Source organism: Rhipicephalus microplus, chromosome 7 (genome assembly GCF_043290135.1).
Source record: "Rhipicephalus microplus isolate Deutch F79 chromosome 7, USDA_Rmic, whole genome shotgun sequence".
Taxonomy (NCBI): domain Eukaryota; kingdom Metazoa; phylum Arthropoda; class Arachnida; order Ixodida; family Ixodidae; genus Rhipicephalus; species Rhipicephalus microplus.
This window is the reverse complement of record NC_134706.1, coordinates 18386176-18404030: the sequence shown is the minus strand read 5'-3', so window position 1 is coordinate 18404030 and position 17855 is coordinate 18386176. Positions and strand designations below refer to the sequence as shown.

The window sequence follows — 17855 nt, the reverse complement described above, 5'->3', positions numbered from 1 at the left end:
GTCCTTCGGGCGGCGATGAAAACCGGAGTGTGCGCGACTTCGACAAAGGGAGACTGAAGAAACCGCTTTTGACAGTGGTACATGAAGCCACGCCCCAGATTCCCTGCTCTCTCTTGCATTAGCCGAAAATAAAAAAAATCTCTAACCTTCAAATAGTTTTAAGTGAATACACAAGGAGGTCATGTAGGTCTTTTTTATTTTTTTTAGTTTCTTGAATGAACGTTCGAATATTTTTGGCCCCAGCAGTTGGATAGTAACTCATTTGCACATTTTCTGGCTTACTGCACGACACGTTTCGTACCTTTTTTTTTTCTTAGTATCACAAACGCCTTTTCCTAATAGAGAGGATGAAGTCGATGCCTCTGTAAACGCATCGACCTCATCTATTCATCATTTCAATGAGAAAATGACGATCTTAATGTAATGCCCACGTAGTTAATCTGAAGTCTTGTGTGTAGTTAAAAATCCCGCCCATAAAGCAGATTAACAGGAAAACCCAGGGAAGAGCGTAGCATGGGACAACCAGTGAGTCCAAACATCGCCTCCACAATCCAGCGTCTGCCGAGACAGTAACGCCCTCTCTTGCATGGCACGGCTGTCAGCCAGTTTTTTATAGAAGCGTTTTTTTTTTTGCAACTTTAGGCCCGTTATTTTGATCAACTCTCGGTAATTTCTGTATTGCATGACAATTTAGACCTCCTCAGTTTATTTTTGCACGGGTTTGAGCATTCCTAGACTTTTTTTTTCCACGCCTGTATTGACAAAGCACTGCGAACGATGTGGTTGCTTTTCGTTGACAGCGATGCACAATCTGAGGCTGCTACGCGGTTACACCCGGAGAGTCTATCGTTCTTTTTTTTTCTATCTTTTCTGATATTCATGCGTGGCTTTACGCCGCGCACCTGTTTTTTTGACGTGCCATTTATAAACGCTTCGTGCAGATGCGGCAATCGTATTCGCGCACGTAGTGGCGTTCGGCGCAGTTGGCGAGAACTTAGAAGAGACAATTCGGCAGCTTCAAAGAGATACCATCAACGATTTTCAAGCCGAGTTCACTCTATCACATGAATCTCCTGTGTACAGAGACGGCTCTGAATAAGTGTGAAGCTCAATAGATGCAGATAAGACATTCTATTTTGGATGCCGAAGCATGTCAAATGTTTACTTTCGCATGGTGCATGTACCGACATAGGCGCGATGTCGGGCTGCAAAGTCGATTATGGTCACTACACGCACTACTAAAACTAGTTGTGGTGACTTCAAGTAACAATAGAGCACCAATTCTGGTGACTTCACGCGCTCTAGCGGCTATTTGTGTTGACATCAAGTACCAATACAGCGTTGATTCTGGTGGCTTACCTCACAACTGCAGATAGTAGTGGTGACTTCAGGTGAAAATACAACGTCATTCTGGTGACTTCGCACACAACTACGGAAAGTAGTGGTGACTTCAAGTAACAATACAACGTCACTGTGGTGACTTCGCGCACTACTACGGATAGTAGTGGTGACTTCAAGTAACAATACAAAGTCGATTCTGGTGACTTCGCACATTACTACGAATAGTGGTGGTGACTTCAAGTAACAATACAACGTCATTTTGGTGACTTCGCGCACTACAACGGATAATAGCGGTGACTTCAAGTAAAAATACAACGTCAATATGGTGACTTTGCGCACTACAACGGATAGTAGCGGTGCCTTCAAGTAACAATATGAAGTTGATGCTGCATGGTGACTTCGCGCACTATAACGGGTAGTAATAGTGACTTCAAGTACCCCCACGTTCAATATGACCGCTTGCGCACCACCAACGGTATCACGCAGCGTAGCGGCCGTGGAAGGGTCACAATATCATGCGGAAGCAAGTGACAAAAAGTTCACGCCACGTCCTAACGTCAAGGTACAGTAGAAACCGAAACTAGATTTTACGGACGTGTTGTCATTATTTTTCAAGGTGCACCCACGCTTACCAGTAAGCTTTCTATTGACTATTGAGAAGCGGCATATAAAACACGTACCAACAAGGCACACGTTCACAGGACAGGCGCATACTTTCATGCCTGTTTCATCAGGCAATCTATTTCGTTTCTTTTTTTTTTTCAGTTACTTTTTGTCAAGCCAATAGAAGCGATATAAGGCACCATATTCGAGACGCACCGCACGAGTTTTTACCCAAACAACAACGTGCAGTCAGCCACGAAAAACCTTTTTTTTTTGTTATTCTCTACGTTACTAGCAAGCATAAATTCTTTTTGCGGCAACAACATACGTTCCTTTCTATCTCTCGACATGCGCCTTAGTTCTGTTGCGCATCGAAACGGAAAGAGCAGTTGAGTGAATAGTGTTTAACTATTCGTAGGTACTTGAAGACTTCGACTTTCATTTGACTCCAAAACAAGTGCAATTTTTTTCACGTCTGCACAGCCTCGTCAGCCGAAACTGATGACGAGTCATTCTGACGTCACACTGACTGGTGAACTTGAATAAAAAAACAAAGAGCTCACCTTGTAAGCTCCGTCAACGAGCCGCACCATTTCCTCGTACTCCGCCATAACTTTCGCTAACTCACTCTTCTCGTGGGAATAAAATCCTCCGGAATTAATCCTCCGTGCACACCAACAACACCTCGCGCACTAACAAAAAAAAAAAAAACACACTCACGTCAGCACCGCGGTTGCGCGAAAACACTGATATCATACACTGTGTTGGCACGTCGTTTGCGCAGGCTGTATCATCTCGCTGCTTGCCGCAGTTCACCGGCGTGTTAGAAAATAATAAAAACAAAACGCTTGGACGTTGTACACTTCGTTCAAAACACGTTGTACAAAATGGACAGGTAACCCGTTCGAAGCCGACGACACTCTCTGGACACAACTTGCGCACGCTGCTCTGCTGTGACGCGTTAAAATCGCTGCGACGCGAATAACACCCGAACTTCAGGGTTCGTCGTGGATGAAGAGCACGCGCCACGCCGTCGTCGGAAACAACCGGTGCCGTCAGGCGCTGGGTTGGCGCTGGCGCGAGATCGCATACCGATGCTGGCGTGGGAGAGGGTAACGCGTCTCAACTCGACCGTCCAATGGGAAAGCGATGCCGTTACGTCACTTCCGGAAGCGGCGGCGCAGCTGGACGATGCACGTTCGTGTCGTCTGCTTGCTTTTCTCTCTCTCCCCATTGGTCGGAGGGCGCGTGCCAGCGCGTAGAGGCGCGCGTCGTCTGCTGCCGTGCATCGCTCGCACTCTTGAATAGAGATAAATGCGCACGGAAAACAACGGAAAAATACGTACACACACACACACAGACACAAGCAGGTGCCTCATCCATCAATTCTGTTGTTGGCTACGGTCGCTACTTAGAACACCACATAACCTGAACCACGGCCGCGCCTGAACAAATAGATACGCAGCAGTTCGAAGACACCAAGAGTTGACGCTTCCAAAAGTGCCCGGTGACACTCAGATAAATAAATCGATCCCTCAGTCTTTTTTTTTTTTGTCAGACCAAATGACGGCACGCTTATTCACCACACCCCCATCTTCTCAATCCATTGTGTATTAATGATCTCGCCTAATGAACTCTTTCGGGTAAATAAGTGCATGTGAACATAACGTTTATTTAATAACCAGTTTGTTGGGATAATCGTTCAAGGGAAAATATCATGGGGATTTAAGTCGTAGCACAGAACTTATAGCGATGTTCATAATTAGCTTTTTGGCTAAGGTCAAATTATTGTGGTACGGTTCCCAGATCTCTCCTTGTCGTATTCGAAGTTTTTCTAATATTGCATGAATTTAAGAAAATTGAAAGACATTGTATTTTAACGCCGCTGAATTTTCGTAAGAGTATATTAAGAACTAGAGATATTTAGAAGATGACCTTGATGACGTAAAAAATTTACATTGTCGTTTTGTTTGGCTTTAGTGGTGACACAAACACAAATGCGTGTGCAAGTTTATTAGTGCTGTTTTACTGACGAGAAATCATGCACTCATGAATATGGTATGAAGATTCGACATACTCTCTTTAAAATTTGCTGCTATGAAAGCAGCTGGAGTAATCAAATATGCATTTGTGTGCAATGATCACATATCAACAAAACAACTCTTTCATAAAAGAAATATTTATCGCACCTACAAGAGTCATATGCATGATGTAACACATAAACAATTAACGTTACCCTCCAAATGCGTGTTTATAACCAATACATATAAAGAAATATTTCTCTATCATGAATTAGATCTATTAGAGAAAAAAATGAATGGTGTTAATTTAATCTTGATGCTTTAGACATTCGAAATACGTGCAGTGATAAAACTGAGCATACTCAATCATCAGCGCGAGAAACCTCCTAACGTTTACCTTTTAATAATTAAGCGCATAAACTAATTCATTGGCATCGCAAGTGGCCTAAATGGATATGCACTATTCCATTCGACATAGTCGATGGTTTTGACCAATAAATTTTTGTCCTTTCTGAATCTTGTTCCACTAACCGTATTATAATCGGACAATTTGTAATAGAATTAGAACACGATGAAATGATTCAGTACTAAGTGAACTAGCCTTTACTTCTCAAAATAGCAGCATTTCATTTGCCGAAGCTCCTCTCGCCGCTTGGCTTGGACACCGATGGTTTTCTTCGCTGACTCACATGACTGTTTGGGCGAAATGGTGACCCATCGTCCAGAAAAATTTGTCTGTTCACGTTTCGTTTTCGTTTTTCCACGCTGTTGAATTTTCCGCGCTGCTATCGAGTTTATTTATTACGTGTTATATGTTCTACTCTTGAAAAGATAACGAATAGCCGGCATTTTATTTGGGCGCGAGCGTCTCATATGATATTCGCGACAAAAGTCGCCCCGCCGCGGTGGTCTAGTGGCTAAGGTACTCGGCTGCTGACCCGCAGGTCGCGGGATCAAATCCCTGCTGCGGTGACTGCATTTCCGATGGAGGCGGAAATGTTGTAGGCCCTTGTGCTCAGATTTGGTTGCACGTTAAAGAAGCCCAGGTGGTCGAAATTTCCGGCGCCATCCACTACGGCGTCTCTCATAATCATAAGGTGGTTTTGGGGACGTTAAACACCACATATCATCATCATCATCACCACCATCATCATCATTCATGACAAAAGTTGCCAAGCAGAAAAGCAAACCAAAATTTGGCCAGACAAGACTTGCGCATTCGCATGCAACGACATGAACAGCTGGGTACGCATCGATGTATAGGAAGTGCCGTGATACGTGCTCACCAATCTCGTCAGGCGCATTCCTCACCTTTTGCGAAGCCATAAAGAACTCGGCTTCCGTGATGCCAGCGGGGAACACGTCCTGGACTGCATATTAGTGGACACATGACCACGCAACTTCATGTATTATAACTCCGAGTCCAACTCGCTCGAAAGTGTCATTCATTAAAGTTTGCTTCTCTAGCCTCCTGCCTAGTCGAACCTTTCGGGTGAATACTGAGACCTCCCCCCCCCCCCCCCCCCGCGAGTGGGTCAGAGAACGGGCGAGTTCTGAATTTCCAACCTGGCCACTCGGCCATCCACTTAGAGGGAGCGCATATCGTGACTGGCCAGTCGTGTGCCGAAAGCGGCGTTGAAAATTAAGCTGCCGGCGTTGGCAGCAATTGCATAATCTCCACTTGGGGCCCGACCGAGCTGAGTTTATGCGAAAACATGATGCACCTCTCTGGAGGATGCCTGGAGCTCGGGAAAGCGTTCTCTCCTTCGAGAGTGTCGCGCGAAGTATAGTTACGAAGAAGAAACGCTGCGGTCTGTTTTTGGGAGAAGCCGTGACCGTTTAGAGTATATACTTTGCACTCTACTGTGGGAGAGCTGAAAGCCGTCCCTACTACTGGTCACCCGGGAAGATTCTGTGTGTTCAGAGAAAGTGGTTAGCGATTTAGGGTACTCTATACTCTACTACGGGAGAGCTGAAGGCATCCCTTGGGCGCCACACTTGATGAGGCCGCATTTAACGTGTGTTTAGAAAAAAAATGGGTTACGATTCAGCGTATTATAGGTACTCCGCCAAGGGGGAAGCATGATGCCATCCCGTAGGCCTCTTATTTGTTTGCACTTTGGGCTACTAGGAGGTTAGAAAAAGTCTTTAACGATCTCCAGTACATTGTACCCAACTATGGGAGAGCTGTTAGCCGTCCCTATTAAGCATTAAAACCATTCTCCACTTGGGGCTACTGTGTTTGGAAAAAATGTTTAACGATTTCGAGTACTTAGTACTCAACTATGGGAGGGCACTGGGGAGCTCGAAGTATGGGTGACAGCGGTGATCACAGAAAAGACATCGGGTGCTGTCGAGTCTACAAAAACGCTGCCCTCAAGAAGTGTGCCGGTGACATGCGTATTACATGCGTTGTGTTTATATAATCAATGCTTCCTCGATCGCAGACTTGTCGGCGATCATCAGTTTCTGATTCGATAGTCTGACCTTTTATTGAGGTCAGTTATAATTTTACGTGGCCGTATTTCGGTATTGCTTGTATATAAATGCTTAACAAACGTTGTTGCCTGAAACACCTGAAGTCTTGCGCTGCTGAATACTTAAAATACTTAGGGCAGGAGGGGGTACGGCCCTAAATATTTCAACGCATAACATAGTTGCGCACTTGCTCCGAGATCTGAGGCATTGCAGACTTTCTGCATTTCCAGATGACGTGATTCTGCATGATTTTTCGGGATGTTGCAAAGGCTTCGTAGTTGGCCCGCCCTTGACCAAGCGACGATGCTGTGCCATGATTACATCATATTAAGTAACGTTGTGAATGAGTTGACAAGTGCTCGGGATGTGGGATGGCGTGATGACGTCCCATGACGACGTCATTGAGGACGTCAGACTACGTCAAGGTCCTGACACTTTAGTACGCCGACTGAGCACACATATTCTCTTCAGTATCACGTGGTTTTTCACCGAAATTTTGTGACTTTGTTGTTGTTTCGTTATTGGTCTTGATGCCGACGTCGGTCTCGCAAAGTATCGTCAGGTCTCGAGAAATGTGCGCAAGTCTCGCCGAATCTCGAAGACATTTTTACCCGTCAGACTGTAAGGCTCTGACCTTAGCACAAGAGCGCCACAAATGCCTCTCCTTTGTTTACACGAGTGAGTCCAGACAACCGAGCACCTTAGGAGACGCTTAAGAGTAACTTGCCGCACGTAAACAATTCCCGGCCGACATTCCGGACTTGCGGTCATGTCTTTCAAGCTTCTTATTTGCATCGTACGGACAGAGACGGCGATAGCGAAACTGGGTCTTACAGAACGGTGTTGGCAACGCGTTCTCCTGTTATATACACTTGTCACGTGTCATGCCGGCGTCGCGAATGTCGCATTCGTCGTCGCTCAAACGCTTCTCTGTCTTCCGGCAGGGAACAACACCGCGTGTCGACCCAGATAAGCCGAGGTCGGGCCAGGTGCTAAACAGGTGCGCTGACGTGGTGTCACGGAGCGGGAAACGCGTTGCTGCGGAGCTGGGATTTCCATCGTGTACCTTGAAGAGCATCTGTATAAAACTACGCAAAGCAACGAAACCTGCAACGCAGTGAGATAGATAGATAGATAGATAGATAGATAGATAGATAGATAGATAGATAGATAGATAGATAGATAGATAGATAGATAGATAGATAGATAGATAGATAGATAGATAGATAGATAGATAGATAGATAGATAGATAGATAGATAGATAGATAGATAGATAGATAGATAGATAGATAGATAGATAGACAGACAGACAGACAGACAGACAGACAGACAGACAGACAGACAGACAGACAGACAGACAGACAGACAGACAGACAGACAGACAGACAGACAGACAGACAGACAGACAGACAGACAGACAGATAGATAGATAGATAGATAGATAGATAGATAGATAGATAGATAGATAGATAGATAGATAGATAGATAGATAGATAGATAGATAGATAGATAGATAGATAGATAGATAGATAGATAGACAGACAGACAGACAGACAGACAGACAGACAGACAGACAGACAGACAGACAGATAGATAGATAGATAGATAGATAGATAGATAGATAGATAGATAGATAGATAGATAGATAGATAGATAGATAGATAGATAGATAGATAGATAGATAGATAGATAGATAGATAGATAGATAGATAGATAGATAGATAGATAGATAGATAGATAGATAGATTGAAAAGCGGGGAGCTTAGCCGGCATATAAAAATAGCTGACTTGCTGCTCGACGTCGGGAAAGGTATTGGGGAAAGAAAGTGGGGACAGAGAGAAAGGAAAATATAGGCAAGATGTTAAGATAGCAGATAGCATAAAAAAATTAAGTAAAGAAAAAAAGGTCACATCTTTGACTATTGGATGACGACGTGCGTTAGTAGTTTCTCCGTGATTTCAAGGCACAGCTAAAGTTTGTCTAGCTGGTTGATACTGTCCAAGTACGCGAACTAAAGCTTCGGAGCTAACCTCTGTAGCATGCCCCGCCACGGTGGTCTAGTGGCTAAGGTACTCGGCTGCTGACCCGCAGGTCGCGGGATGAAATCCCGGCTGTGGCGGCTGCATTCCCGATGGAGGCGGAAATGTTGTAGGCCTGTGTACTCAGATTTGGGGGCACGTTAAAGGACCCCAGGTGGTCGAAATTTCCGGAGCCCTCCACTACGGCGTCTCTCATAATCATATGGTGGTTTTGGAACGTTAAACCCCACAAATCAATCAATCAACCTCTGTAGCGTCGTTTTACGCTCTTAAGCTCTCTATGACTGCCTCCCTGGAGATATTTTACAAGTGCTTCAAGTGAAAAAGAAAAATCAAGCTTTGAAAGGGTGCGAAAGATTATCACTACAATCGACTACGATGAAAAAGACTTTCGGCTTGGAGTCGTCTAAAACGAATGCAATATGACAAGCTGTGAGCCTTTTTTTATATATTTTAGATAGCACCGAAGATTTTCTTTTGAAGCAACGAATGTTGCTGGGCTAGTTGGCACATCGATTTTGAGCAGTTTTTCAAACTGCGCGTAGCAGACGACAAGTTACAAGCACAGATAACACACGCATATGAAGAACAGTAGGTGTGTGTGTCTTTTGTTTTATACTTTGTTGTGTCCCTCGTGCTGTTTAAAGATGTGTTTTTTTTTCCTGTGAGCCGTATCCACTTTTCAAAAAGTGTTTGTTTTCTTTCACGCAGGCTTACAAACAATATTGAAAAAATAAACATTACGACTAAGCACAAAGGTTCGCTGTTTCCAAGTTGTTAATATTGCAGAAGTAATTTCTTTACCACTCTGCCACGGCATGGTGTTTCGGCGCGCTGAAGTTCGTATACTTTAGCTGATTTCGCGCTTTAGTTTTTGTGTTGTTGCTGCTGCCTCTCTATTTCGCCGTGCGGTATAGATTCGTTGTAGCGGGGTGGAAAGGAACGTGCACTTCATTTCGCTAAGAGACGCCATGGGTGTGCGACCCTACACCAAGACTACGCACATTGAAAGTCTGTTGCCTCATTACTAAGTGGCTGTATTCTCCGCGGCAGCTTGCCGGAGTCCGAAACCCGCGGCGTGAAATCTTAATGTCTCGTATTTCACGGCGAGGAGCGGCTACGAAGCGCATTATCTCATGCCTTATTGAAAAACACACCATGCACTCTCTCAACTTAGCCTTATTCTTAACACTTTATTTTGAAATTTTTTTGTTTATCTCACGCGCACAGCCTCCTGCACCTGACTGAAGTTACCCTGGTACCGCCAAATTTTTAGCTTTTTTCTTTCATTTTATATTTAGCGTATTCAGCTATTTTTTCGAAGCATGCAGCTAGAACCGTATTGTTCGTATTCTCCCCTTGGTGGAAATTACGTCATTTGCGTTTGCTTAGTTACTTTGGCCTTGGTGTTAGCGCAAGATCCAATCAGCCTAAGTTGCGGTCGAGGTCAAAGTTCGTGAAGCACTTCAAGCACTTCCAGGCCTTCTGGCGCGTAGTTCTGGTTCATAACGTGTTGCAAACGTGATGAGCGTGCTGAAAACAAATGACTCTTTGTAAAGGGCTTTCTTTTTTTGTTTTTCTGGAAATTCTTTAGAACTGAGTGAGTTCTTAACCAATGCTTTTTTTTCCGGGAGTTCACAACATGAAATAATTCAATAGGATTGTGCAATAACGACGGCATCAGGATGATAGCTAATCAAGATACATAATCGAGTAATTAACAAAACGATGCTCACACACTATTGGGCAAGGCACTGCAGAATATGCGTCCGAAAGGTACTCGAACAAGAAACGTTGCTGGCATCGACTTTTTGGTGAATTAACACTTCCTTTATGCGTAGAACGACTTGTTGTGGCAACTGTGGTTTACTGTGGCCGATGTGAAGGTGCGTACGTACTTTGCTAACACCCGAAAAAGTTGTCGAACGAACATATTTCGGGGTGGTGTCGAAGTCCCATTCACTCTCCCACATCTCTGGCCGAGTTCACGAGATGTATCTATACATAGTTCGACCAATTCAGAGAACGGCGAAACGTGTGCCGCAAGCCCGACATTGAAGAGGATCGCGGACTCTCCAGTGTGCCTTTTGGAGACGGCATGATCGACCCTTTACTCTGGAGAAGATCTTGGACTAGTAGCGTTCAAGTGTTTTAGCCCAGAAAGCCACACGAGCCCTTCTACGATTCTTGAGGGCAACATCATTGTGCGACCACCTGTGAAACCTTCCTCTCTCTCTTTTACTGCCTTATTCGCTTCTCTCCCCGTGTGCAGCAGTTTTTTTTTTTCTACCGCTGAGGACGGGCCCCTTGCCACCCGTACCCTTGCTTCTGGACTGCTGCTCGTGTTGATGACGACCGTGCCACTGCTCAATTACCCTTTTTCTCTTTCCACTTTTCTCCCTTTTTCCTTCCCCGCAGGCACTGCACCGTGCTCCTGACCGGGTTGCAGAAATTGGGTGCCTTTTCTCATCTTCTAATCACTACCACCCCACAGTAGCGAATTGGACTTGGTCTAGCTAACCTCACCAACCTCACTACCTTTTTCACGCTTCCAGCACTTTATCATTTCCCTTCTATACTTAAATTCTATGTACATATTTAAGAGAAAAAAACACAGATACTGAAACTTGAGATTTACTAATATCCGCTTCGCAGGCTGCTTAGTGAAAGCCGCGCAAATTTAGGGCCGGTTTCGCGGTTCGAGCCCATCGCTGCGATCGTCAACGGCGCAACTGTCTTCGACATTTGAGAAACACAAACGGTAATAATACCATAAACTCCAGGTAACGTCTCAACCATCATTAGTGGTCATCGATTCATCGAAGCCCTCTGGCGCGGGGACATCAGACCACGTCGTTTCAAAGTTGAACCGCGTCTGGAATGCCAAACATCATTTCGTCAGTCTGTCAAATTCTATGAAAGCCACACATCCCCAGCTTTTCCTACGCTGGCTGACTGTCCAATGTCATATAACTGTGCATTTTGGGTGACTGGTCTTCCATTGGAGGCTTCGTTATTGGCCCTTCTATATATGAAAGCGGCCAGAACGAAACTGGTTCTGAATTTTTCGGCTGTGAAACGTGACTCACGGGCGCGGCGACAGATTTGGAATGAAAAGTGCCGCCTATATACGGTAGAATTCATTTTTCTTTGCGTGTGTTTTGTCATATTTCAACGGCACTTCGACGATATTTCGCGCGTCGAAAGCGATAAAAGTGAGAATTGGCCGGCGGCTTCCTTTCGCGCTATGGGCGCCCATTAAAATTCCGCCAGTTCCGGCTCAAAGTGATCGAGTTTGGGGGTGAACGCAACGTACCCAAAAACGAGAGGGGTGAAAAAAAAAGGCCCGAAGAGGACAGTCGGTGCTTTTTCTGCGAATGAAACGAGCATCACAGCGAAGACAGCTATACAGAAAAGTTTTTTTTTTTTCATCGTTGCCCAATCGAGGTTTATTGTAATCTACACAGGCACAAAAAAAATGAAGTTCAATTTCGAAGTTATCGAAGTTCAACACTCAGATTTTTTTTGTATAAATAAGAAATGTTGTGTATAAAACTACAACTTCACATTTCGAAGAGCAGCACAGTTTTCAAATTTCGCGCGTTCTCCCTTTAGTTATAATTTTGTTATTTTTCTCGTTTTCACGGAGCATCATTCTGAATAGATTGAAATTCGCCGCCGCCGACGCGGTGATTAAAGTTGAGGGGCGTTTGCGAAGGCACGAACTAGTACACGATTACGCGGCAAAATTATCTCGAGTATTTCGACACTTCGAGCGTTGGAGATTAGCTGAACGACTCGATGGCCATTACAGGCAGCCGGCGGGGGTTGTGAGTTGATCTTGAAAACTTATAATGTGTGTTTAGAAAAAAATGTTTAACGATTTCGAGTACATCGTACTCAACTATGGTAGAGAACTGAGCCTTCCCGCTAAAAGGGTATACGTTACGAGGTAAGTGGTGGCTGTGGCGTCACATAACCGACGTTCTGAAATGGTTCTTTTCTTTCAGTCAATAGTCGACATTTCAACGTGATTATTATACCCCGCGATTACCCATAAATGCGATAATCGGCATGCGCAATCATGCGGTTTTATGTGAAGGCCATTCAAGAAACCGTTATGTTGGAAATAAGCATACTTTCTTTTCGTTTGTTGCGCACGTCTTTTTATCGCGCTTAAGAGGGTTTGGCAACGCTCTTTCAAGTAACCATCGAATTATATCATTAGCTGAGCTTTATTAACGTGATAGCGTTAGAGAGCTTGTTCCGCAGAAATTCCAGCGTCGCCATCGGCACAGCTGGTTGCATCATTGGTTGGGAGCGAAAAATCATCTTGTCCATGACAAAAAATTCAACACTCGGAGAGAATAGAACCCATGAAGCGTTCAATCACAGAGCTACAAGATTTGTTGCAACCATTTCGGAAAAAAATACATCGTTGATCCCTCTGTTATAATTGATATAACACGACAGTGAGACTTGTCCATACAAAAGTAGCTTAATGTTTGCTGTACATGGACACGAGAGTACAGTGCAAATACATATATATATATATATATATATATATATATATATATATATATATATATATATATATATATATATATATATATATATATATATATATATTTCGTTGAGTTAATCAATAGCAGCGTTTAAGATAAATAGATTTACGTTGATGCTTAGCGATACATGTTCATCCCGAAGACTATAGCGTGCATGAATAACGCTTTAATAAACCCTTGTGGTTATAGTTGCTCTCGCTAGCTGTAGTAGTTAACGGTCACAGCGGAATCATAGAAACCGCTGTGACAGCCATCCACTTATTGAACGCGGAACTTCGTTGGCATTCTATTCTAGTATGCGTTTGGAAAAGTGGGTAACGATTTAGAGTAGTAGTTACTCTACTCTGGGAGAGCTTGAAGCCATCCCGTGGCTACCTGGTTGTGACGCACATGCCACGCATATGCAGACCACCCTTGAAGTGGCGGAGATTGAGCTAGTATAGGCCCTTGATGACATCCGGTTTCTTCCACTGACGTACCTTAATGATATCGGTAGACAAGAAGAGCTTTAAAATATAGCCCGCTCATTTTCGACACTTTGCTACCCTTGTTTGACAAAATATATTCAAATAAATGTTATTTTGAGCTGCATAAAAATGAGAGATTTTTTTTACCTTTACGCACGTGCCTTTTATCTGCAAAACTAAAGAGATACTTTCCTTACCCTTGAAAAAAAAACTTAACAACGTGCTCTCAGTATCAATGTTAGGAGCTGGCAAATGAGGTGACCGGAAGTTTTTTTGGGTACAACGCTTGCAATCCTGAAACCGTCTATACGACGCCCTCTTCGATGCCTGTCGTTGCGAGTAGATGCTACGCCACATTTTGTGTGACTGCCCAAGTAGCAGATTCGGTCCACATGGTGTGAACATGTCGAAGTCGAAACGATGGTTCCCCCACTGTAGAAACCTGGGAGGCCCTGCTCCGAAGCCCAGACCCCAACGTCCAGTGGGACATCATCAGTCAAGCCCTTGCTGCTGCCGTATCTCAAAGGATTCCGGCGGACATCTAGGGGCGACGGGCCCTACCTGAAGTAATTGACTGGCTTTTTAATAAAGTTTTCTCTCTCTCTCTGCCCGCTATATGATGTGCAGAGACCGTCCCTGGCGTCAGATTTAGAGGACCGTGACAATAGGCGAATGTCAATTGAGTGTGTTCTTAAGAAAACATCACAGCTGAAGGCAACCAATGAAATCCCGAAGTTTCTATGAAAAACTACTTTGAACAATCGGTTCTGATAGTTATGTCTCGTAGCACGCTAACGTGATGGGCATGTAACTGACTACATGATTGTGTGTGTGCTGTGTTATGTGCTATCTTTCTCTCTCTTTCCACTCTTTTGTCTATCTCTTTCAGTCTCCGCCTTCCCGTTGCCACGTGCAGGGCAGCAAAGCGGCTTTCCTATAGCCTGGTTAAGCTCTCTGCCTTTCCTTCTCTGCCATTTCTTCTTAGTTTCTTGAAATGACCACCAATACGCGTACAGTCAATCTTTTTTTTTCCTATGGCGCGGTTGAGGCATGCACTGAGAACCGAAGTTGGGCAGACAATTGAGAAGTAATTGTGCACAGAGCCCTATATGCCATTTTAATAGTGAAGGCCAAGCCGAAACGTCTTCCAGGTATTTATTTCTCTCTCTATCTCATACCACCAGTGTGAGCCTAAAGAGGCTGCTCCGAAGACAAAGCGTACAATGAACATTTTTATACAGATTAGTAGATTACCAGTATTCGGCATACAATTTATTCCACGCCCATCGTCGTTAGTAGAGTGATATTGCAGGCTGCTTATTGTGACATGCAGCAAACGCCACTTTCAAACATTGGCTTCATTGACTCTTGGAGGACGTGAATCGATGGCTGTCCCCTCTACGCAATCCTTTTTGTACTACGCGTAGATCCATTATTGCAACAAATCCAGAAATGCCAGAAATACGCGGTTTTCCTCTCCCAGGCCTAGGCGAAGTGAAAGCATACGCCGATGACATCTCGTTGTTTATTCGGAACATAGATAGCTACAGAGCCTTCTTGCGAATATTTCACACTTAAAGTTACCTGTCGGGAGCACGTCCTAATCCTGGAAAAAGCAAGGCATTGTGTTTTGGAGTGCACATTGAAGAGTTCCCTGATGGCGTCCAAATCGTCCGAGGAGTAAAAGTCTTAGGTGTAACTTTCCTTTCGACTGATGAGGTGGCCCCCACCACATGGAAAGAGATCCAACGTAAAGTGGACAGACGCATTGAAACCGCCAGAAGTTTTCACTTACCTTTCACTGAAAGAGCCTATCTTATCTAATCAAGCATAACGGCGCCACTGCTTTATGTAGCCAGAATGGCTCGACCGCCTCGTCGGGTTTCGCTGAGAGTGGCCACTGCGTGCGGCTCCTTTTTTTTTTTTTTGATGGCCACGCTGAAGCTGCTGCTAGAGCCTTGGTCCGCCTGCCAGTAAAATGGGGAGGGCTCAGTATGCCAAACCTTGATTTAATGTTGCCGCGTTGGCTCTCAAAAACACCTGGACACTCTTAGAAAATTCATCCTATCGAGGCAGGCAACTCGTAGTGTATCTACTACGAGTTGGTTTTTTGGCTTAACAAACGAAACAGGACCAGCTGCTGAACAGCCACTGGCGTATTACACGCATGTGATAAAATCTTTGCAACAATGGCGAAATGATTTTCCAGTTCAAGAATTGATAGAAATGTCTCCCACCGACATGAGTGAACAAATAGCATTTAAAAGTCTAACTGAAGAACAGTGCCGGAAACGCCGTGCGAAAAGACGTTGGACTCTTAGAAACACGTCCCTCCTCTCCGAAGTCCGTGATCTAAACTGGCTCAGGGAATGGGAGGCTTTACCAACGGCCGACCACCTTGCGGCATGGGGCGTGGCGCCCTCCGCCACATGCCCGCAATGCTGCCGCGTCGAAACGCTGAACCATGTCTGCCATGAGTGTATAGTAGCGCGCACCTTTTGGCGCATGGTTACCAGTATGTTCCAAATAAGTAGGCAGTGGAAGGCTCGCCACAGGGACAACTTTGTCGAACTCTTAATGGCTATCGGAGCCTTCGTCTTATGGAAGCGGAGGGGACACCATCAAAGAGCCATGTTTCCTCTGCTACATCGTTTAAGAAACGTAATGCTTATGCGTCTCAATGAAGAACTAGTTATGCTGGGAGAGGAGGCTTCCACCGACGCTGGTCTACGCGATTCATTATTGTAAAAAAACAACAGAGTGTCCATGCCTTTCCTCCCCTACTGAGGAGGTGGGCTAGAGCTTGTACCACAGTCAAATTACAGTCCGTATTTTTCTTTTCTTAATTAGAAACATGTATTTTTTGCGCAATATTGTTCTTCAGCACGAGAGCAAACTGTCCTCATAGGTGAATGCAAAACATCACCCTACACTGTGAATGACCCCCTTGCTTGTTCATATAGCATTACTGTTTATATAAATTTAATATCGATGTTCATAAATGTCCTGTCCTTGTTGTACATTTTTGCATTGTACATCACTGCATACGCAAATAAGTCATTTTCGCTGTATATAACAGCTTGCACTGTACATAAGCATGATCATCATTGTCCATCTTTCTGCGTGCCCATAAGCTATGCAAACCATATCTGGAAATAAAATTCTCTTAAATCAGAGATCAGGGACGGCTTTAAGCTCTCCCATAGTAAGTACAGTACCAAGTACTCTAAATCGTTAACCGCTTTTTCTAAACACATCAGGTAAAAACCGCGAACATTCTGAGGCACTGGGACGGCTTTTTTTCTTCCATAGTAGCAAGTAAAGTACACTTTTTCTAAAGACCTAATCCATCTTAAAGCCCTCTGCGTGAGGCCCAAGGGACGGTTTTCAGCTCTCCCATAGTAGAGTACCGAGTACTCTAAATCGTTAGCATTTTTTTTTCAAACACAAACACAGATAACAATAGTGTAAATCCCAGTGCGATTTTTACTGAGGCCCACATGACGGCTTTGTGCTTTCCCATTATAGTAGAGTACCAAGTATACTCAAAATCGTTAACCGTTTTTTTTTTTCTAAACACAATATGTTCGGGGGTCATCGAGTGGGACTCGTAGGCGAACGGGACGACTCCAGGCACTCCGCCGCCTTATTGACGCCGTGGACAAGTTGCGATGTTCGAACATGAACCCTTCTCGGAAGCGCCCCAAAACGCTCTCAACCTGAGGGTCCAATTCATAAACTCGTTCGTGGCGTACTTTTAAAGACGATAGTCTTTCTTAGGGACCTTCGACGCCAAAATTCTGGTCTGTCTATCTGTACATTAGTCTGTTTGTTCACTCTTAACGGCACTGGGTACTTGAAACGGCCGACCCCATCCGTAGCGCTCTCTAATGTTGCTCAAGATTTAGCGCCCATACTTGTGCAATTGTCAATTAAAAAGCAATTATTGCGCATGTCTGGGGCACCATAACAGCACGTATATATTCTGCATGTGCGTCTTTTACTATAAAAGGCATACATCAGTAATTTTAAGGACAATAGCACTTATCACGCAGCGCTGACCATGCAACGCTCGCACGAAAAGGCGAGTGTTTCCAACGCTTTGCTAAGGCGAGACGGTGGCGGCACCTACCCGCCGCCTTGCGTTCTACACCTTATCACCTCTGAGACGGGCGCGCGCACCCGTTTCCGAGCCTCGCGCTTTTTTTTCCAAGAAAACTGGCAGATGGCACTCATGTCTCGCGCGTGACGTGGCACGTTCGAGGCACTCATCCATAGCGCCTCCGGACTACCATTCGCCGATTTTCTTGCGCAGAACATCAAATGAATGTTTTCTTCA

The 17855-nt window shown here is 44.6% G+C and overlaps 1 protein-coding gene across 6 annotated transcripts in view; it reads right to left on the bottom strand.

The window, feature by feature from the left end:
• Nucleotides 1-17855, bottom strand: part of IRSp53 (Insulin receptor substrate 53 kDa) — a 347305-nt gene that overhangs the window by 212599 nt on the left and 116851 nt on the right. For 3 of the 6 annotated variants that reach the window (XM_037431494.2, XM_037431495.2, XM_075868793.1), the window contains exon 1: nucleotides 2508-3025. The exons of 1 other annotated variant lie outside the window; for it this stretch is intronic. In XM_037431494.2, coding sequence (XP_037287391.2) covers nucleotides 2508-2555 — 48 coding nt within the window. In that variant the 5' untranslated portion in view covers nucleotides 2556-3025. Of the gene's footprint in view, nucleotides 1-2507; nucleotides 3027-17855 lie in introns of those variants that run through there. 2 more of the 6 variants (XR_012884819.1, XR_012884820.1) reach the window with 2 other exon arrangements.